General features: G+C 44.7%; 2 protein-coding genes and 1 long non-coding RNA gene across 4 annotated transcripts; 1 reads left to right on the top strand and 2 right to left on the bottom strand.

Annotated features, from left to right (window-relative positions):
* Positions 1-3844: 3844 nt before the first annotated feature.
* Positions 3845-12441, bottom strand: LOC116249019 (uncharacterized). Of its 2 annotated transcripts, none has more exons than XR_004171079.2 (4): positions 11837-12441; positions 11165-11370; positions 10903-11056; positions 3845-5801 (listed from the first exon to the last, which is right to left on the bottom strand). It is a non-coding gene; the product is annotated as an uncharacterized LOC116249019 (long non-coding RNA). The 2 variants fall into 2 exon arrangements; XR_007572664.1 differs by having other exon boundaries at positions 10921-11056.
* Positions 12442-13921: 1480 nt separating this feature from the next.
* Positions 13922-15256, bottom strand: LOC116247988 (protein TIC 20-II, chloroplastic-like). Its single transcript, XM_031620503.2, has one exon. It carries the CDS (start codon positions 14822-14824, stop codon positions 14201-14203), a length of 624 nt encoding a protein of 207 aa, XP_031476363.1. The 5' UTR covers positions 14825-15256; the 3' UTR covers positions 13922-14200.
* A 530-nt stretch (positions 15257-15786) lies between these two features.
* LOC116247987 (T-complex protein 1 subunit epsilon) lies at positions 15787-22186 on the top strand. The gene is made up of 9 exons (XM_031620502.2): positions 15787-16187; positions 17279-17597; positions 18601-18949; positions 19583-19715; positions 19817-19869; positions 20618-20720; positions 21188-21354; positions 21496-21609; positions 21741-22186. The coding sequence occupies exons 1-9, from the start codon at positions 15989-15991 to the stop codon at positions 21909-21911; spliced, it is 1608 nt and encodes a 535-aa protein (XP_031476362.1). The 5' UTR covers positions 15787-15988; the 3' UTR covers positions 21912-22186.
* Positions 22187-22321: the final 135 nt, after the last annotated feature.

Here is a 22321-nt window from a genome sequence, read left to right as displayed (position 1 = left end):
CCCCCTTTTGCCTCAACCTCCTCTCGTTCCTCCTCCCGTCCCCCACCCCACTTCTGTCTCCACCTCCTCCCGTCCCCTATCCCCCCTTTTGCCTCCACCTCCTCTCGTTCCCCCTCCACCTCCTCCCGTCCCACACCCCCCTTCCCCTCCACCTCCTCCCATCCCCTATCCCCCCTTTTGCCTCCGCCTCCTCTCGTTCCGCCTCCACCTCCTCCTGTCCCCTATCCCCCTTTTGCCTCCACCTCCTCTCGTTCCTCCTCCTCCCGTCCCCCTATCCCCCCTTTTGCCTCCACCTCCTCTCGTTCCTCCTCCTCCCGTCCCCCTATCCCCCCTTTTGCCTCCGCCTCCTCTCGTTCCGCCTCCACCTCCTCCCGTCCCACACCCCCCCTTCCCCTCCACCTCCTCCCGTCCCCTATCCCCCTTTTGCCTCCGCCTCCTCCCGTCCCCCTTCCCCTCTTCCCCTCCTCCTCCCCCCGTCCCCCTCCTCGTTCCTCCTCCCGTCCCCCCTTCCGCCTCCACCTCCTCTCGTTCCTCCTCCCGTCCCCCATCCTCCCCCCTTCCCCTCCTCCTCCCGTCCCCCTTCCGCCACCACCACCTCCCCCTGTGGCCCCCTACTTCTGTCCTCCATCCCCCCCTTCCACCTCCACCTCCTCTAGTTCCTCCTCCCGTCCCCCATCCCCCCTTCCGCCTCAACCTCCTCTCGCTCCTCCTCCCGTCCCCCCTTCCGCCTCCACCTCCTCTCGTTCCTCCTCCCATCCCCAGCCTCGACCTCCTCTCGTTCCTCCTTCTGTCCCCCATCCCCCCCTCCGCCTCAACCTCCGCTCGTTCCTCCTCCCGTGCCCTCCTCCTCGTTCTTCCTCCCGTCCCCCATCCCCCTCCTCGTTCCTCCTCTTGTCCCCCCTTCTGCCACCACCTCCTCCTCCTCTCATGCCACCACCTCCTCCCCCTGTGGCCCCCCACTTCTGTCTCCACCTCCTCCCGTCCCCTATCCCCCCTTTTGCCTCCACCTCCTCTCGTTCCCCCTCCACCTCCTCCCGTCCCACACCCCCCTTCCCCTCCACCTCCTCCCGTCCCCTATCCCCCCTTTTGCCTCCGCCTCCTCTCGTTCCGCCTCCACCTCCTCCTGTCCCCTATCCCCCCTTTTGCCTCCACCTCCTCTCGTTCCTCCTCCTCCCGTCCCCCTATCCCCCCTTTTGCCTCCACCTCCTCTCGTTCCTCCTCCTCCCGTCCCCCTATCCCCCCTTTTGCCTCCGCCTCCTCTCGTTCCGCCTCCACCTCCTCCCGTCCCACACCCCCCCTTCCCCTCCACCTCCTCCCGTCCCCTATCCCCCTTTTGCCTCCGCCTCCTCCCGTCCCCCATCCCCTCTTCCCCTCCTCCTCCCCCCGTCCCCCTCCTCGTTCCTCCTCCCGTCCCCCCTTCCGCCTCCACCTCCTCTCGTTCCTCCTCCCGTCCCCATCCTCCCCCCTTCCCCTCCTCCTCCCGTCCCCCTTCCGCCACCACCACCTCCCCCTGTGGCCCCTACTTCTGTCCTCCATCCCCCCTTCCACCTCCACCTCCTCTAGTTCCTCCTCCCGTCCCCCATCCCCCCTTCCGCCTCAACCTCCTCTCGCTCCTCCTCCCGTCCCCCCTTCCGCCTCCACCTCCTCTCGTTCCTCCTCCCATCCCCAGCCTCGACCTCCTCTCGTTCCTCCTTCTGTCCCCCATCCCCCCCTCCGCCTCAACCTCCGCTCGTTCCTCCTCCCGTGCCCTCCTCCTCGTTCTTCCTCCCGTCCCCCATCCCCTCCTCGTTCCTCCTCTTGTCCCCCCTTCTGCCACCACCTCCTCCTCCTCTCATGCCACCACCTCCTCCCCCTGTGGCCCCCTACTTCTGTCCCCCACCCCCCCTCCGCCTCAACCTCCGCTTGTTCCGCTCGTTCCTCCCTTCTGCCACCACCTCCTCCCCCTGTGGCCCCCTACTTCTGTCCCCCACCCCCCTTCCGCCTCCTCTCACTCCTCCTCCAGTCTCCCATCCCCCCTTCCGCCTCAACCTCCTCTCGTTCCTCCTCCCGTCTCCCATCCCCCCTTCCGCCTCAACCTCCTCTCGCTCCACCTCCTCTCGTTCCTCCTCCCGTCCCCCACCCCCACTTCCGCCTCCACCTCCTCCCGTCCCCTATCCCCCTTTTTGCCTCCGCCTCCTCTCGTTCCTCCTCCCGTCCCCCACCTCCTCCCGTCCCCTATCCCCCCTATCCCCCCTTTTGCCTCCGCCTCCTCTCGTTCCGCCTCCACCTCCTCCCGTCCCCCACCCCCCCTTCCCCTCCACCTCCTCCCGTCCCCTATCCCCCCTTTTGCCCTTTTGCCTCCGCCTCCTCTCGTTCCCCCTCCCGTCCCACACTCCCCCTTCCCCTCCACCTCCTCCCATCCCCTATCCCCTTTTGCCTCCGCCTCCTCTCGTTCCCCCTCCACCTCCTCCCGTCCCACACCCCCCCTTCCCCTCCTCCTCCCCCCGTCCCCCTCCTCGTTCCTCCTCCCGTCCCCCCTTCTGCCTCCACCTCCCGTCCCCCTCCTCGTTCCTCCTCCCGTCCCCCCTTCTGCCTCCACCTCCTCTCGTTCCTCCTCCCGTCCCCATCCCCCCTTCCCCTCCTCCTCTCGTCCCCCCTTCCACCTCCACCTCCTCTAGTTCCTCCTCCCGTCCCCCATCCCCCCTTCCACCTCAACCTCCTCTCGCTCCTCCTCCCGTCCCCCCTTCTGCCTCCACCTCCTCTCGTTCCTCCTCCCGTCCCCAGCCTCGACCTCCTCTCGTTCCTCCTTCTGTCCCCCATCCCGCCCGCCTCCACCTCCTGTCCCCCCTCCCGCCTCCACCTCCTGTCGTTCCTCCTCCCGTCCCCAACCCGCCTCCATCTCCTCCCGTCCACCATACCCCCTTCTGCCTCCACCTCCTCTCGTTCTTCCTCCCATCCCCCATCCTCTTCGCCCTTCCGCCACCACCTCCTTCCCCTCTGGCCCTCTCCTTCTTTCCCCCCCATCCCGCCTCCACCTCCTCCCGCCCACCATACCCCTTCCGCCTCCACGTCTTCTTGTTCCTCCTCCCATCCCCCATCCTCTTCGCCCTTCCGCCACCACCTCCTTCCCCTCTGGCCCTCTCCTTCTTTCCCCCCTTCCCCTTCCCCCATATCTCGCCTCCACCTCCTCTCGTTCCTCCTCCCGTATCCCATCTTCCTCCTCCTCTCGTTCCTCCTCCCGTCTCCCATCTTCCTCCTCTGCCTCCTCCCGTCGTCCCCCATCGCTCCACCTCCTCTCGTTCCTTCTCCCTCGTCCCCCATCCGCCACCACCTCCTTCCCCTCTGGCCCTCTCCTTCTTTTCCCCCCATCCCGCCTCCACCTCCTCTCGTTCCTCCTCCCGCCCACCATACCCCTTCCGCCTCCTCGTCTTCTTGTTCCTCCTCCCATCCCCCATCCTCTTCGCCCTTCCGCCACCACCTCCTTCCCCTCTGGCCCTCTCCTTCTTTCCCCCCTTCCCCTTCCCCCATATCTCGCCTCCACCTCCTCTCGTTCCTCCTCCCGTATCCCATCTTCCTCCTCCCCTCGTTCCTCCTCCCGTCTCCCATCTTCCTCCTCCGCCTCCTCCCGTCGTCCCCCATCGCTCCACCTCCTCTCGTTCCTCCTCCCATCCCCCACCCCCCTCATCCTCCTCCCGTCTCCCATCTTCCTCCTCCTCCTCCCGTCGTCCCCCATCCCCCTTCCGCCTCCACCACCTCTCGTTCCTCCTCCCGTCGTCCCCCTTCCGCCTCCACCTCCTCTCGTTCCTCCTCCCGTCCCCCATCATCTTCCCCCTTCCACCTCCACCTCCTCCCCCTCTGGCCCTCTCCTTCTTTCCCCCATCAGGCCAGGCCAGGGTTAAGGGACCGACGGGCCGACCCAGCCCGATGCCCACCCCTAGAGCCAACTCTCACACCTTCGGCAAACCCATCTGCCCAAAGCCCCAAACCCAACAGTGGGATCTAAGGCCGTCATGGAGGCGAAGAAAGGCCAGCTCGGTGTTCTGGGTGTGGCTTGTGCCCAAGCATGGCTGCAACGTAGTGCCGCCACCTATGGCCGAGCTTCAACCTAGGGTCATAAAAGCGAGCCCAGACCGGACTCGCATGACCTGGGGGGTTAAAATAAAGTCTGTTTGCCCTTGTTTTTTTGCATAAGTCCAGCCATGCCCACCAGGATTCAATCCATCCAGCCACCACCCATCAATGGTTGCATCTTTTTTCTGGTCCAACAGTTGTTCCATGTAAAGTGGTGGTTAGTTTGGGCAATCAATTGTTCTACCTTCTCCTTCCCATTCTTATTGGTGAGTTGAGGAACTGGTTGTTTTGCTCCCTCCCTCACCCTTAGTTCTTTGTTCCCTTCCTTCATCCACACCCTCAACCTGATCCTCCACTATTCTTTTTAAGTTTTTCCACAATATCTTTCCCGCACCTGAGTTTTCTCTCGCCTCAACATGCTTGTACATGCTTGTTATTCTAGTTGTTCATTTTGCATATTGCATCCGGACTCCCCACAGAATCAGCCATCAACTGCATTTTGTCTTGCACCACAATCGTATTCTCTTGAACACTCTTGCATGTTGTTGAACATTGATTGCATATTTTCTTGCGTCATGTTCATTGACTTTGTTAGTAAAGAAATGTGATCTCCCAACACTTCTCGACTAGCTTTCAGGACTCTTCCTCAAATTGTATGCCACTATGATTAATAGGATAAGGAAAGAAAAACCTAAACTTTGATACAAGTTGCAGTGCTAAAAAGAACATATTAAAAAGAATAAAGATCAATGCAAAAAACTAAACCAAAATAACTATACGAAGGAAAAAACTAAAGAAGATTTGGGTTTCATTAAAATTCATCTCAGCCCCTAAGCACCATCATATAAACTAAAATTGGATTCGTAATTATGGACCCAAACAAAAGAAAAGATAAAATCTTCTTTTTTATTTAGAAACTAATCAACAAATATATTAGAATATTTAATAAGCCACAAGACACTTGTGACAACATTTGGTTCTCTCCCCCCTCTCTTGTGAATGCTATAAGAATCATTTTCTCTCCTTCCATAGCTGGAAAAATGTTATCCGATCAACATCATTGAATAATATATTTACATGCTCTTTGAGCGCGTGTGACTAAAAAATATTTGCACATGAGCATGTATGATGGTTTACGATGAAACGATGGTTCATAATGTTTTAGTAACCATTAATAGTGCTTTTAGTGACAGATTTTTAATTTCTAATGATCAGACAACATCCATCACAGCATAGATCTGCCCATATATGACCATCTGGCCGCTAATACACACAGCCAATGGCATTGCGCTTCATGCGTCAGAGGCCTCCAGCCAGCTGGAGGAACTCGGCCTCTCAGCCTTTTTCCCTCACTTCTTAACTTTTTGCCAACATGGTAATGGCATCGGGCTGCATGTGTCTACTACCCTAAAACTGTTAGATCTTAGAAAACAAAAGGACTTGAAAATACAGTCTACAAATGAGCTAGGGCTTCCTGATGTAGAAGATTGTCACCATGAAATGATACAGTGGTGAGTCTTTTAGTAGGAAGGTGCTTTGCAATGTCAGCATGCCATCAATATAAATTTATAAACAATTGGATGGTTCAAAGGATACATATTCCCAACAAGAATGTTGAACTATATACAAACATTATGGCTAAGACAAAGATGATCAAGTTAAATGGCCAAGAAATTACCTGAGACATCCTTATTTAAAGTTTGAGCCCATCTGAAATTGGCACCATATGAGATGGTCCTCACCCTGCTCACCTATGTATCGGATAAATGTAGAAAAAGGAAACAATACAATAAAAGGCATAATACTAACAACAGATGACATAACACATTATCAGAAAAAACACCTATGTATCGGATAAATGTAGAAAAAGGAAACAATACAATAAAAGGCATAATACTAACAACAGATGAGATAATACATCATCAGAAAAAACAGGGTAAAGGTATATATTCTGTCTACTAAGAAGAAGCAACAATGGCAAGTTCAATTCAATTAATTAAGACAATGGCAAGTTCAATTCAATTAATTAAGACTGAGAATCTTCAGTATGATGGTTAGCCAAGAAATATGATTTCTACTATCCATGAAACATATAGATTCTTCAGTAGCATTGGTACATAGAACTTAGTTTAACCAATGAGTTCATGTGAACTAGACAAACAACTTGGGCAGACTTGTCTTCTGAGGACTTCACGCTAAACAGCACTCACGCACACCAACTCTTGGTGAAAGCCCAGCCTCCACTTCGTGGACAAGAATCTCTACATCCAACACCTTAAACAAAGCAAAGAAGAAAAAAACAAGTGAAAGCATTTGAAAAAGCATGTAAATTGGAAAGACACCACAAAATGTATACATCTAAGAAAATACAATTCATGCACCCTTGAATTCTTCAAAGATCTAGTTAGAAATATGCAATCGTGTTAATATAAACCAAATGGCACCAGTATCACTAGAAGTACCAAGCGTCCTCACAAAAGTCTAATAGACTTTCAAGAAAGCTCTTGAAAATTAAAATCTCCAAACAAATTATATCAAAGAACATTTAATAAATTAGAATCTCGTAACAAATTATCATAAAAGAACATTTAAATTTTAAAGAAATCTCTAACCAAGATAAATCACATCTATAGAAAATGAAAAAATATCTGATTTAACATAATTTACTAGATAAATCTTATAGATGCGACCCCACCCCTGGCCGGCCAGGATGGCCGATGGGGGCCTCAACTGGGAGCATGAGGCCTGCCCCAACTTCAGCGTACCACAGCAACGCCCAGCAGCCACAGCACGATGCAGCCGTGACTACCCACTAGTCACCCAAAGACTCGGCCAGGCGTGGCCTAGAAGAGGTTGACTGGGTGGAGCCAGGTGGAGCTCAGCTGCTCAGGGGGATTTCACAGCAGCCTCCCCCGTCGCCTACAGGAGCTTGAGGATCCCTTTTCAGCTCACCTAGCATGCAGCAATCAGCACAGCAAGGAGACGATCCAGCACCCACCCAGCCATGAAGCAGTCAGCGTCCTTACAGTCTTGGGCGCCCGGCAAGGAGGAGGACGCTAGGTGCAGCCCAGCGTTGGAGGAGATTACGCTAGGTTCAGACCAGCATGCAACCTGCGCACCAGTTCGTGGCACACTGCTCCAGATCCGTTCAGCACAAGGCCCAATCAAGACTTCAACGTTTTGGGTCGGGCGCGTCGTTTTGCTTGCGTTTTCTTCTTGTAATGACCAGTTTGTAGCTGCACAGCAGCAGCCGCCCGCGGCCAGCCGAGATCCTCCCCGTCAATGAGAAAAACCGACGAGCACTCCAGCGTGAGTCTTCTCCGGCGCACAGTTGCAGACCATCCTTCCCTCCGGCGTGAAGCAGGAGAGATTCGCTGCACTCCCGAAGGTACACCACGACGCCAGCAATCCCTACGCAACCAACGGGCACTCCAGCGTGGTTTTCTGCCGCTGCTTAGGCCGGTATCGCGTTCACAGCCGTGTGCGACATTGCTGTGCTGCAGACCAGCCATCCGACTTACATGACCAAACGTCCGCCCTCCGTAATACAGTCTTTCCACCACCGACGACCTCCAAACCACCTACGGTCGTCACTCCCATCATAAACACGGTCCAGCCGCATTCAAATAGCACATTTCACCGCTGGAGATAGGTAAAATCTGTCCCCTAATCTGCACAAGATACGTCGCTGCTGTGCATTCCTTTCCTGCAGTAGCCGAACCGTCACCTCTGTTCGACGGACCATAGCTACGCAATCCACCGTGGGTTTCACGTAAAACGGCCACTCTGGATTCCAGACGTCCCATAGCACGTTCAAATCCGAGCTGTGAGTTGGGAGCTACGGGCCTGTGAAGCTGAACCTGTCTACCGGCGTGCACAGTCCGTGATCCCTGCGACTGCCGAGGAGGCGTTCCTGTTCCGCGACAGCTGCCGTCCAAAACCGCCACCGTTCTGACTTCCTCACGATTCCAACAAGCCCAGCGCGTCCAAATCGAGTCCTGTGGCAGGAGCATCGACGCCCGAAAGGAGCTGCAGTCTGCGTTTGCCTCATCTCCGCCTACTGTAATCCATGTTTATTTATGGATTGTGATCGTGTTTGTGTTCGTCGAGTCGGGCGAGGAGGAAACTGCAGTCAACTCTAGCTGCCGCGCGTCCACAGCTGCGTTCTGTGCGAACAGAGATTGTGACTGCAACTGGCGCATTCCAGCAGACCCATAGCAGGAGCAGGTTGCGGGTGCCTGCTGGTGCCGACGCGTCGTTGAAAGGCCAGCCAACAGCGGGCACTCGTCTGGTTTTGAGACGCCCTGCTGTACCACGTGCTGCAGGCGACCCCAATCACTGCTACGCGGCTGAGATCGGAGGCGACCCGGGCCCAGCCCGGGAGGTAACCCATTATACATGACAAGTTACTTTTATTTATCAAAAGATAATAAAGTAAAAATGATTCTCAATAAAACAAAGTATCAAAAGATAACCGTAATTGGAAAATAACATATAAAAAAAAAAGTAGCAGCAGAAATGATTATAAATAAAAATAACCATAATTCGAATAGAAAAATCATGCTCAATCAATTAATGAATTTCATAACTTAAAAAAATAATGTAATTGTAAAAACAAAACATGGTAGTAAACAAAGCTCAAATTATAACCTTAAAAAAAACGTAAATTAAATAAACTATCACAAAATATTTATTATTCATATAAGGATTTCTCATAACTTGTCAAATACTGCATTCATAAATTTTTCTTCAATAAAAAAATTTCTCAAAAAATGTGAAACTTTTTAAAATCAATATTATTTAAAATTAATTCTAAAATATATGAAAAAATAGATCAAAATAAAAAAACCAAGAAAAGTAAACCATAAATATACATTTTAAGAAATAAAAACAAATATTCTTTCCAAGTAAATAAAAACTTCAAAATAAATATTCAATTTCTCCACACAAGGAAAGTAGTCCAAAACATTACATTATAAGAAGCAAAAACAAATGTTCTTTTCAAATAAATAAAAACCTCAAAATGAATATTCAATTTCATGCATAAAGTTGATACATTCTAAAAAGCTAAACACATAATAAATGAAGATTCATGATGTTTTAATAAACCAAGTATGAAAAAAAAATATCTAAAATTTCAAATGAAAAATTATCAAAATTGGATCCTCAAGTAGTTAAAATATATAACAGAATTTACAATTTAAAAATTGTTTAAAGAGATGCATTTGTAAAAAACATCAGAACAAAAAAGACGTGACTCTACATAAGCAATAAATGATATCAGTAAAAGACATTCGAACAAATTTTTAAGCACGGTCAAATATAAAATGGAAAAAAGAAAGTTATTATGTCTAAATAAAATTCATGTCCGATTATAGCACTCAATAAAACACAATTCCATGAAACAATCTTGTAAAAGAAAAGAACTAAAAAAGCAATTATTAAACTTTAAAATATTTACATAAATAAGTTCAGTAAAAAATCAACAGATACATAATAGCAACGCTTAAATAATCAAAGAGTTTTATTGAGTACCCACATAACTAATATACAAAAAATCCTTATTTATGAGACCAAAAATAATTAAACACCCAAATAAAAATTTGGTAAAATGGGGTCCTCAATCAGTTAACGTAACTATAAATTAATAATGGTTTAAGGAGCAGTACTTTAGAGAGCATGCAAAGAAAAAGCCATGAAAATATTCTATAAATAAAAACACATGGTCCTTTATTGTTTAAAAATCTAAACTAAAATAAAAACAAGCCTAATTAGTAGAAGAGAGCATGATGACATAATTAATAGATATCCTAAAACACTTAAAATGAAATACTTTCAATCAACATGATCCCGTCAAATACAAATAGAAAAAAATCATCATTATGATCAAAGTTCATTTTTAAACTGTGTCTTGAATCAAACATAATTCAATGATTCAAGCTTGTGTAAGAAAATAGTAGCGTTTGCTAATTTTACAGTTCTCGACATCCACATTTCATTTCTTTATTTTCACTCAATTCTTGTCTATGTCTCGCCCAAAGGAAGTTGGACAAGAATCCATTCAACTCCATCTTCAATTTCACAAAGTAAAGAATTTGTGGTTGCACTCCTCGAACTTCTTTTGGTTTAGAAGTCTTATGTTGACAATCATGTTTTTAGGTGACTGATTATGAGATTGGATATTAATAATCCTAACCAGTGGTGCTACCCAAGCGAACTGCTTGATACTTAACCATGTGCAGCTTGAAGATCAGCAGCTCAAACTTCAAAGTCCTCCACCAAGAACAAACACAATTGTTTGCCCAAATTCATCTAGACATATATAGTGATGAAGCGATAGAAGCCCCCCCTAGGATCCAAAAGTTGCCCGGCTGTACAATGAAAGACTAGAGCGATGCCTTTTTTTTAAACTCTTATGTTGTTCTATTCTGATATGGGAGCTGTAACGTAAGGTAGCAGACTGTAATAGGAACAAGGATAGAAAACAGATCGGAAATGGTCAATTGCAGTACAAGGAGTACTACGTCCTCTATGCAAAACAAATTTGTGACATGCACCAAACAGGGTGCTAGTTCCAAAATGTTTGAACATGAATCAAACAATCCAGTAAGATGACTAAACTCTATCTAAGCACATGTAAGTTTGTTTAGTAATAAGTATAGCAATTGATCTGACGTCAACATGTGTATTTAGAGGTTGCAATTTAATGAATGAGAGAAATACCAAGAAAGATTTCAGAGGCCTGCAAGCAAATAGATGTTCACAAAATCAACGATATGGCACAATGCTTGAGAAAAGAAGTGAAAAAAATGTGTAGCAGTTCAGGAACAACCGCAGGGCGGACAATCTCACCTTTAGATTAGATTTTACCTTGACCTTGTGGGGTGAGAAAGCTGACACTATTGATTTTGATTGTTTCTGGACACATAGAATCCATGCATCCATCTGTTTGGATTCTTCAAAAACATTATCAAACGCCAACAAAACTGACTGGTCCGAATTACGGCTGCCAAATAAAGTAGACAAGTACAGATAAAATATATTCTAAGGATTGATATGGACATATGCTAGTTTGGAGATCTCAAAGCAAATGATGAATGAGTTTGACACTTACAGATGCTAGTTTGGAGATCTCAATATCAAGGATAAACGAGATTATGTCGACCAGTTCAAGTGGACTTTTCATTGTTAAAAAATCACGCCAAGATCAGGTCAGTCTATATCGTGTTTTGCATCTTGTTGGACACAGCCATTTGATTGACAAATGGTTGACCAAGACGTGCAACACAGCCATTTGATTGACAAATGGTTGACCAGGACCTGCAGAAGGGAAGTACATCGAAAAAGCATCACCAAATTGACAGAGATTTGCTCGATCTTCTCCTGATACAAGTGAAAGTCTGCAACTCTTTATGACAGTACTAGTAAACAATCTGCTAGTTAAATAATTAAGGGAGAGCTCAAGTGAACAGAGTAAAGGACAACGTCAATCTGAATCTGTAGGAAAAAACATTTATGCAATGCATTACTCAATATCATGATCGGCTACAAGAAATTAATCTACTGCCTGTATCAACTTGAACTTAAATGAGATCTCTAAATGACGAGCATGAATCTTGCCTAAAGACGTAGAAAGAATCAATCAAATAACAATAGTAAATGATAATCAGTCTTCGCTGACCTTGGACTCTAAAAGTTCGTTACAACAACCTATCAGGTGTGATAGAAGCTCGATGTCGCTGGCCAAGAAGGACCCGACGCCGGCTGCAAGGTAGGAAAAACTTACGTCCTCAGCTGGCCGAGAAAAGAACCGAAGACGATCGTCCGAGATGCTTCGCTCGCCTTCGAAGGCAGATTCCAGAGTCCTCCGTGCTATTGTGGTGTCACAGTCTCCGGCCGCTCGGCAGGTGGCGTTTGGCAAGGAAAGAGTCCTCCATGAATTTGCTGGAATGCCAAGAAAACTTGGTCGTTCGGGTCGCACGTCTGGGATGGAGCATATTGGCCGTCGGCCCGGCGGCGACCGGATTCAATGGGCGGCGACCGGATTCAATGGCTGCACGGTTGAGAGAACAGAGAGAATCGATGGGTGCGTTGTTTCTGTCGTTCCTTTGTTGGGATTCTTGACGTTGTTGGGTATAAAAATCGTTCAGCTGGACTCCAGATTCTGGCGATGCACGCCGAGCAGGGGAAATCCGTCGGCAGATTGGTAGCCGATTTTAATGGCTGCACACTGTGGATCCGTTTGGGCATCATGATGTTGGCGATTCCCGTCGCTGACAACAAGATTTTCATCGGCACTGATCAAGATGGAGAATCTTGGGTGCTTTTAGGTGGGGAAAGTATAAAAACGAGAGGGGATGGGGTGAACCCGAAGAGAGGGAAGATGGCAGAGGCGCGATGGGAGAGAGACGACGGAAGAGAGACACAAGAAGTGAATAAATATACTTCCAACTGAGATGCCACGCAAGCTCCAACGGTCATATTACGGTCATATTAGTCTCTTGCGCAATCCCAATGCGCAGACCTACCTGTGACTTCCTATACCCGGTCACAACAAACTAATGACCTACGGTTCCAGGTCACACCACATCTGAGCTGGTGTGGGCATTTGCCCACACCAATGCACCAAATGTATTGACACCCTAAAATTTGGTCGTTTATAAAATATCAAGCTTTGTTTACAACTTGGTTTTTCTATCAATATTTCAAACTTTACGCTTAGGTAACGCACTTAAAAATATATAGTTGTGCACTCAGGACTTTATAAAATGGTTAATTTAGTGAAGTCGATAGAAATTAAATGTACCATTTATCACAATAATTTCTTATGATTTAAAATTTATTTTTAAATTCACAATCCAATTATCACACCTTTCCAAATCCAAGCCTCATATGGATATTGGATATATGGTATTTTTAAAACTAACTCATAGCCTAATTAAATGTAATTTTTAAAATAAAAAACTAATATGATTTGATTTTTTAATTAAATATCCGATTGAAGCAATTTAATGAGATATTCGATCTCAATATCCGATTCATTGACTTCTATACAATTAACAATTTAGAAGTAGATATGTTAGCGGATCGGATTTCAATTAATTGGATGTACATTTAACTACATTAGCTATTTCGAATGTTTATATGTTTAGATTTGAATGGCGAACAAATAAAGTATTTGCATCTGACCTCATAATCTGAATCCGACTTTTGAATTTACATTTGAACTTGAATCGAATTTTTAATTAAATTCGAACAACATTACAATAAACTACTATAAAAATGCATTATCATTGGATATAGTATATTTGTTTAAAATTAAATCTGATGTAGACCTAATTGGATGTTTATTTAAATTCCAATTCAATCTGATTTTCTAATTGGATGTTAAAACATTTTTTCGAATTTTTGGAAGCAACCTGGCCTGACATCCGATACAAATAGATTTTACATTCATATTATAAAAAGAAAATACTAAAAATGCATATCAACTCAAGGTAACTTGGTCTGTAAATATTCAGTCACCCGCGTTGTTGGAAAAAGAAAGACGGCCTTTAAAAAGAGAGAAGGCAGATAATTTCTCGCAGCTAGAGAGGGAGAGAGTGATCTTCTTGCTTCAGCTTATTGGTCGGTCACATAGATGTTAAAGTAAAAATGCAATATTCATAATATTTGTATGTATTTTTATTAAATAATTATTGGTATGATACTACTATTAGTGATAGTTTTTAACTATTGATCTGACAATCTAAAGTTATAAACATTATGTTGGCACCCAATTCATGGCTTATTCATGCGATACAACAGAAAATCGGCCCATTTCTTAAGGACCACAATGGGCCTCTTTATCAAATGGGATCTAATTCAGATCTAGCCCGAACCGGACAGCACTCGTAAATTCGTTTTAATTGAGCATACAAGTTTCTTTTACAGTATTGACTCCGCCCATTTCCGTTCAGGAGGACCCTGCCAAAGGTCCAAAACCCACTATGCACCAACCGAGTCCGAGATCTCAAAATAAAAGTCACAAGCAACAAACAAAACGCTCAAATTTCACGACTTCTCGCTAACCAAACGCCGACCTCCAAAGAACCCGATCGAAAACAGAAACCTAGGTTTGAAGGCCACGAGCCTTTCCGATCTGCCGCAGTCACAGCTGCCGGTCGGCGGCCTCCGCAACGAACGGCAGGTAAGGCGTCCGGCCGACAACGCAGGACGCCAGGCAGTAGAGGAAGCAGCCGACGAGGAGCGCGAACATGCAGTTGTAGCCGACAATCAAGATCTTGAACCCGATGCCCCTGCCGGGCGTGAAGACGCGCTGGACGAGCAGCGGCAGGACGAGGAGGACGTCCATGACGACGGCCTGCATCGCGTTGAAACGGATGAAGCGGCTGAAGTTGGGGTTGCGGACGACGAGGAGGTAGAGGGCGAAGAAGGCGACGAAGCTCGCGAAGGGGACGGAGCGGTAAGCGGAGACGACGGGGAGCAGGGGCTCGAAGACGCGTTCCAGTACCGGGTACTGGACGAAGGCGTAGCGCCCGTACTGCAGGCCGTTGAAGAAAGGGAGGCAATAGGCCGCCGCCGCGATCAGCCGGTCCGTCGCCGGCGTCGGGCTATAGGACGCCGAGGTGACAACGGTAGGCTTGGTTCTGGGGGTGAGCCGAGGAAGCGATTGCAGACTGAATGGCGGGCGCCTGAGGAAGAAGGGTTTCGCTGTGAGGTTTTTGGGAGAGCGAGGGACGACGGAAAGCCTGAGAAGAGGAACAGAGGCCATCTTTCCCCTTGGTCTTCTTTCGCTGAACTGGAACCCGGATGGACTTCCTCGGAAGGAGAAAGGATGGGGCTAGGGATGTCCACGGGTCGGGCTCACCCGAAACCCGACCGGATTCTGGATCCGTTCACCCGAGCCTGGATGATGGATCGTCGAGGAAGAAAATAGGATTAGAAAACTTGAGCCTGATCCATACCCGATCCGTTATAAATCTCCAGCTCAGCAGCTGCCAAATGGGTTGGAGCCTATTCGGGTCCAACTTTAAATTCAGATCCGAGTCTTGTACTCAGATTCGAGGTCGTATGTTGTTGGGGCCCCAGCACGAGCAACCAAATGGGTCGGGACCTACTCAACAGCATTTCGGCTAAGCTCGAGTTTTTTCGAGTTGAGCTATTATTAGCTTGAATTTGATTTGTTAAATAAATAACTTAAGCTTAAGCTGACTTATACGAGTCAAGCTTGAGCTACCTTACGACTACAAGCAAACTCAACAACAGTCGATTAAACTTAAGACTGGTCACAGCGATGGAGCCAAGATTTTTTTGGGTTACTCAAAATTCTAATCCAGTTCTTATTAACTCGAACTTAAGTCCTTTAACAAATCAGCCAAATTAAAGCTGGAGCCACGTTACTCATATGACCGCCGCTCAACTATTTAAATCGCACCTAATGTTTTCTCTCTAATTTATAGTTTGCCGTTAAAAACCGTCCGACCCGATTTGCCTACCCGATCCAACCCCTTACAAAGGCACCTGGTTTATTGTTTTTATTATTATTATTTTTTTACCGGCACAAGTAAATCGTGTACACCGGCTTACTACTGGAACTTTTATAAATTTTAAATTATTTTTTTAAAAAAGAGAAACACTATTTTGAAATAAAGTTGTAACCCGTTCGCATGATTCGGGTCTGTAATGGACATCCGATCCATTTCGTCTTCGATTCCTCTCAGTTTCTAGTGCAGTGCCGAAACTAGGGTTACGAAATACGAACTGCTCCTCCCCCTACTTCTTCCTTCCACCTGCTGACACAGGGTCCCTCTTTTCCCTCGCTCTTACTGTGGGTCGCTGCATCTGCACGGAAGAGAGGAGTGTAGTCTTTTCCATTTGTGGGCCTTTGGTTCGTCTGTGTTGAATCGGCGGCTGAGGAGGAGGAGGAGGAGCAGAGATGGCTCTGGCCTTCGACGAGTTCGGTAGGCCGTTTTTGATCATCAGGGAGCAGGAGAGCAAGACCCGGCTAAGGGGCCTTGATGCCCAGAAGGCGAACATTGCCGCCGGGAAGGCGGTCGCCCGCATTCTCCGGACGTCTCTTGGGCCCAAGGGGATGGACAAGATGATCCAATCGCCTGACGGAGATGTCACCATCAGTTACAGTCCCCTCCTTGCTGCTTCCCTTTTTATTATGATCCCTCATTTCTTTGTTGCTACACTCACCATTTGCTTTCTTTGATCATGGGTGTTTCTTGCGTTTATTGATTGATTAGGTCCCTAGTTTCTGTTTTTCTAGTTAGAAATGCACCCTTAGATTGTTGTCATCGCTTGCAGTAGGATGCTCAGATGAACTAATGGTCTTCGGTGCTTGCGATCATATTTTATTCATTTTTGAGTTTATAGTGTTAGTTTTAGTCCGAGTGTGGCATCTTTTAATGGTTGCAAGCGGAAGATCATGCGAACATTGATTCATTTATTTCTGGCATTTTTCTTCTATTGGGTCCAAGGATGGTTTTCTGGAACTTAGATAGTATATGGAAAGAAAAGAAAAATTGGTTGGGCTGAACTATGCACTAGTATTGTTCTTGGCAGGTTTTCTCTATTGACTTTTTTAAAGCGGGTTTTCCTGGGAAATGATTGAAAGTTCCAAAGTTGAAAATAATATGAACTTATCAAGATATCATCAGGCACCTTTAGATTGTCGGTGATATTGGGATCAGGGTGAATTGTGGACTGAAAACAGCACATATAGTGCTGGGAATCATCATATCAAATACAGCTTTGATTGCATTTCAGTTATTCTCTTGTGTTTTTGGTCATTTGCTTGAATATTTGATGCTAAATTTGCTCAGCAATTTTTACCCTCCTACCGTTTGGTTGTCGTGGCAGACGTCAAGTTGCTGCATGTTGAAGCTCAAATGTCACTTAATATTGACTTCTATTTGACGTCTTGAGCTGGATGTAGTTTATATATTTATATTAAGCTGAAAAGTTGCGGCCGTTGGACTCAGTATGCTTGTTTAAACAATCACACCTGATTAACTGAATGCCTGAAAAGTGGTCAAGTCATTGGAAATTTTATTGACTTAAATGTTGTTAAATTAATGGAAAATTGGTTAACTGAGTGAAGTGAGTTAACTGTATGTTTGTCTGCTCCTGTTGGTGATGCATATTTTTGCTGGTTTGTAAGCAATGGAGAAGTATTAGTTTACTAGAGATTCATTCTATTTAATGTTTGTTGTGGCAGCCAATGATGGGGCAACAATCTTAGAGAGTATGGATGTTGACAATCAGATAGCCAAGCTAATGGTTGAGTTGTCAAAGAGTCAGGATTATGAGATTGGTGATGGAACCACCGGTGTGGTTGTAATGGCTGGTGCACTTCTGGAGCAGGCTGAAAGGTTATTAGATCAGGGTATTCATCCCATACGGATAGCAGAGGGCTTTGAGATGGCTTCGAGGATTGCTGTGGAGCATTTGGAACATATTGCTCACAAGTTTGAGTTCAGCTTGACCAACATTGAACCACTAGTGCAGACTTGCATGACTACACTATCTTCAAAGATGTGAGTCTTAATTCTTCTTTGATATCAATGGTTGTTAATGTATGGATTCACTAAGTCTGCATCTTCGAGATCCAAAAATGGACTCAGATTTTCAGCTCTAAAATCTTGGACATGATTGTGCCAATTTTGACATGCATATTTTTCAATGACATTTTTTTTTCTCTGGTGATGGTTTTATTGTTTTCCTTCTTTTTTTATACTTAATCACCGACATATGCTGGTGATAAACCTTTGAAACACATCATTGCAAGCTGTAAAAGAACAGGGGCATAAAAAATGAAACAGTTTACAATGCATCAAAATGTAATGCATCAAAAGAGAAAGTATCTATTTTAAAAGAATGAGAAGTGAGAACCTAATCATGATTTGTGACAAAAAAATGATTTGAAATCTATCATACCATTACATCAAGTGATAGTGAACTCATTGCCTTTTAGCTTGGGGTATGGAAAGGTGCACCTAAACTTGGTGAACACCATTCAATCTCTCTCTCTCTATATGTGTGTGTGTGTGTGTGTGTGTGTGTGTGTGTGTGTGTGTGTTACAGCATTTACTAGAGGTGTTCCTTATTTTTTTTTTCTTGACACTCTGAGGGATACTTTTCTCCTTTTTTAAACCATTCTAATGTTTTCTTATGTATTTTTTGCAAGAAAGTAACTGTCCTCATATTATCTTGGCATTTCTGATTTTTTTTTACATATTTTTTGAAGCTGTTGAAACTTTCCAAAATTTTAATGGATTTTCCTTGTTGTGTAAAGGCTCTTATGAAAGACCTTTGTGAGAAATTATGTTGGTGTCTCATTATGCGTTCCTAATTCCTATATCCTGGGCAATTTGAGCTGTCTGTAAAAATTTCTATCTGTAACGAATGGCTTTTTCTGAGTTCAAAAAAAAATGGCTAGAGACTTTCCAACCCACCTAAAATTTTGTTTTCAAAGGCTGTACTCTGGCATTTTTGTTGTGCAGGATGAAGCATTAACTTTTAGCATTTTTATGTCGACAGAGTCAATCGTTGCAAGCGATCACTTGCTGAGGTTGCTGTTAAAGCAGTACTTGCTGTTGCTGATTTGGAAAGGAAGGATGTCAATTTGGATTTAATTAAAGTTGAAGGAAAGGTTGGGGGGAAATTAGAGGATACTGAGCTGATATGTGGCATAATTGTGGACAAGGACATGAGTCACCCTCAGATGCCTAAACGGATAGAAAATGCTAAAATTGCCATCTTAACTTGCCCCTTTGAGCCACCAAAGCCCAAAACTAAGCATAAGGTGGACATTGACACTGTGGAGAAATTCCAAGCCTTACGGAAACAGGAGCAGCAGTACTTTGACGAGATGGTTCAAAAATGCAAAGTGAGTTTTTAGCGTACCTGTCTGCATGGCTTTTTTCTGTATTTCATGCTTAAGGGATGAGGGGTTGTTCATTGACTATTGACTTGATTTTCATAACTCATATTATACTTTCATTGTGCAAGAATATGTTTGTCATGAATATCATTCTCAGGTTCTTATCGTGAAGTTATTTTGGTACTAATAAGAAGTTTGTTCCTCTCAAGTAGAACTCATGAACTAGAAAGAGTTAAAAGCGTACAAAAAATGTCAAGATTATGAATTTTTGAGTTTTGACTAAATTTCTTACAAAAACATTGACAAAAATTCAAAATGACTATTAAAATATATTAAAGAACACCTTATATTCTGAAAAACTGGGGAAAACACAATAGAAACTTCATTTTCTTTTTTTGTCAAAATATTGTGATTTCCTTGTTTTGTTTTTTTCTCTCTTTTTTACACGTTATTAAAAAAAGCGTGATGTTTATGACAACATTATCGTTATACACTTTCTTCTTATCTTTGTATTTATTGACCTGAAAAGTCTAGATTGTCTCAGGAAACATGCTGTATGGTAAATTTGCTGTTTGGTAAGTGCAATTTTATGGTACAAAACTGTACAAGAATTTAACTGTAGTACAATTTGGACTGCAGGATGTGGGCTCCACTCTCGTTATTTGCCAGTGGGGATTTGATGATGAAGCAAACCATCTTCTGATGCATCGTGGACTTCCTGCTGTTAGATGGGTTGGTGGTGTGGAATTGGAGCTGATTGCAATTGCAACAGGTTAATAATAGTTGCATTAATTTCTCTTGGAAAAATAAACACTTAAATTGCTTTTACTAGAAAGAAAAATGTTTTTGATGGCAATTTTTTCATCCTTTTAGGTGGAAGGATTGTGCCAAGGTTTCAAGAATTGACACCGGAGAAGCTAGGGAAGGTACTTCTATCGCTATTTCTACTGTATAAATTTTAGCATAATGGCTTGGGCTGTCAATTTTGTTCCAGGATGTTTTAAGAAAAGTTCTTTTGTCATTTACAACAGGCTGATCCATTAGGATGCACAGGCAACACTCTGATTTCCTTCAAGAGTGCACAATTAAAATAGCCTTTTTTCTTTTGCTCAATTGAATAATTTGTCATTTGATGGAACTCTAGGAAATCTCATGATTTTTCTCTCTTTGTTGTGTTCTGAATCTTTGATCACCCAGGGTTTGTCCACTTTCTATGCTACTATTCTTTCTGGTTTCTGAGGTTTATCATCCAGGAGCATTTGTTAGGCCCTCCAGTCTGCTTGTCAAACTATTTCAAAGTGGGTTGGAACAGGGAAATTTCTCATAATGTCTTCTTGACAACCTTTTCTTTTGATGAATATTGTTTTCACGGCTCCTTTTTGAAGAGTCACTTATGAGAAGCAAGTAAATAATATAAAAATGCTGCTTCTTGTGCGGACAGTCAGTCATAGTTGTTTTGCTTGGTACTTTTCTTTCTTCAAGTAAAGTGATATGTGGGAGATCATTTGATAACTTACATTGTTTGCATGAATGTCTCATTCCTGTCATGCTGTCAGCTGGTTGTAATGTTGCTCATAAACTTGCCTTGGAGTATGCTCTTAGGATGATGCTTGTGGTTTTAATTTCCTTGAAGCTTTAGTCATGTGCAGATAAACTTATTATTGGTTATTGCAGGCTGGATTAGTTCGAGAAAAATCATTTGGCACTACAAAAGATAGAATGCTTTATATTGAACAGTGCGCAAACTCAAGGGCTGTTACAATCTTCATCCGTGGTGGTAGGTTGTCTCACAGCATCACATTTATTATTTAATCAAGGGGACTAGCACAGTAGAGGGCTGAGTTACTCGTTTATCCATCTTAATGCCATTAAATTAAATACAAAGATATGCACATGTAGATGCTGTTTTGATGAAAAATTGTTGCTGGACAAATGTTTCCCTTGAGTGTCTAAGCTCTTCAGACGACACTCTTGGGAGTATCTAGGAATTGAGATCTAACAGCTTCAGTCAGAGGTGTGTGTCCATCAGTATGTGAAATACCTCATCAATCTCAGCTTCACAAGGCGTTATATATATAGTCTTCTTGAGTTAGATTTGAGCAGAAATTTTCTAGCCTGCAGAATTGACAAAATGAATGTGTCAATGCCGCTTGTTAGTTTGATTGGTCAGATTAGTCTGCCACTGTCTGAAGATACTTTATAAGATGCCAGCTGACGCTAAGATCTTCTGTGATGATTTTCCAGGGAACAAAATGATAATCGAGGAGACCAAGCGTAGTATTCATGATGCTTTATGTGTTGCAAGGAATTTGATTCGTAACAACTCAATTGTTTATGGTGGAGGAGCTGCTGAAATATCTTGCTCAGTTGCTGTGGAGGCAGCGGCTGATAAAAATCCTGGAGTTGAGCAGGTAGGAACCATGGGTTGTCTAGTGGTTACATCCTGCATATTGAAATGTTGCATCATTTGCATTTGCAATATACTATATTGGTTTTCTCTGCGTTTATCTCTTGTATATCTTTGTTAATTGTTCACCTTTTTTCTCCCCCAGTATGCAATCAGGGCCTTCGCAGATGCACTGGACTCCATCCCTATGGCATTGGCAGAAAACAGCGGCCTTCAGCCAATTGATACATTAACTGCTGTTAAGTCTCAGCAGATAAAGGTGAGGCCATGCGACTCATTCAGCTGATGAGCTTGGAACTTTGAAAATACTCTGCTCCATTGTTCATGTTGACTTTTTTGGTTTTGGCATTAAATCAGTGATCGAGACCATTAATTTGCTGTGTGTTGTAGGAAAACAATCCTCACTGTGGAATAGATTGTAATGATGTTGGAACCAATGACATGCGTGAGCAGGATGTGTTTGAAACACTGATCGGTAAACAGCAGCAGATACTTCTGGCGACACAGGTGGTGAAGATGATACTCAAGATCGATGATGTGATCAGCCCTTCGGATTACTGATCATTGGTTTTCTTGAGAAGAAGCTGTCATCGCTTTGGTGTTTGCTGCTCGATTGCATTTAGTTCAATGATATAGCATGTTTGGACACGACCTATAAGCGTTCATCATGTTTTTGTGTCAACAGTCCTGCACCTTTTCGGTTTTTTCGTGTCTTTGAATCTTTTTTTCTGTGATTGCCCTCTGCTGTATCATCTTTTTGAGCTGATTACGATGCTTCTCAAAATGACAATTTTGTAGCTAATTTAATTAGCTTAGTTATTCTTGGTTTTATATAATCTTTGTTTCAATTTCAAGAATTCGTCAGTTGTCAGTGCTGTAGGGGCCTCTTTCTGCAATGACTTCTTTAACCAAAGGAAGTGTCTTGTGGGCACTTGCACGCGTATAATTTTTAGCGTCTGAAGTGACCTCAG

Source organism: Nymphaea colorata, chromosome 2 (genome assembly GCF_008831285.2).
Source record: "Nymphaea colorata isolate Beijing-Zhang1983 chromosome 2, ASM883128v2, whole genome shotgun sequence".
Lineage (NCBI taxonomy): Eukaryota > Viridiplantae > Streptophyta > Magnoliopsida > Nymphaeales > Nymphaeaceae > Nymphaea > Nymphaea colorata.
This window is presented reverse-complemented; position numbering and strand designations above follow the sequence as displayed.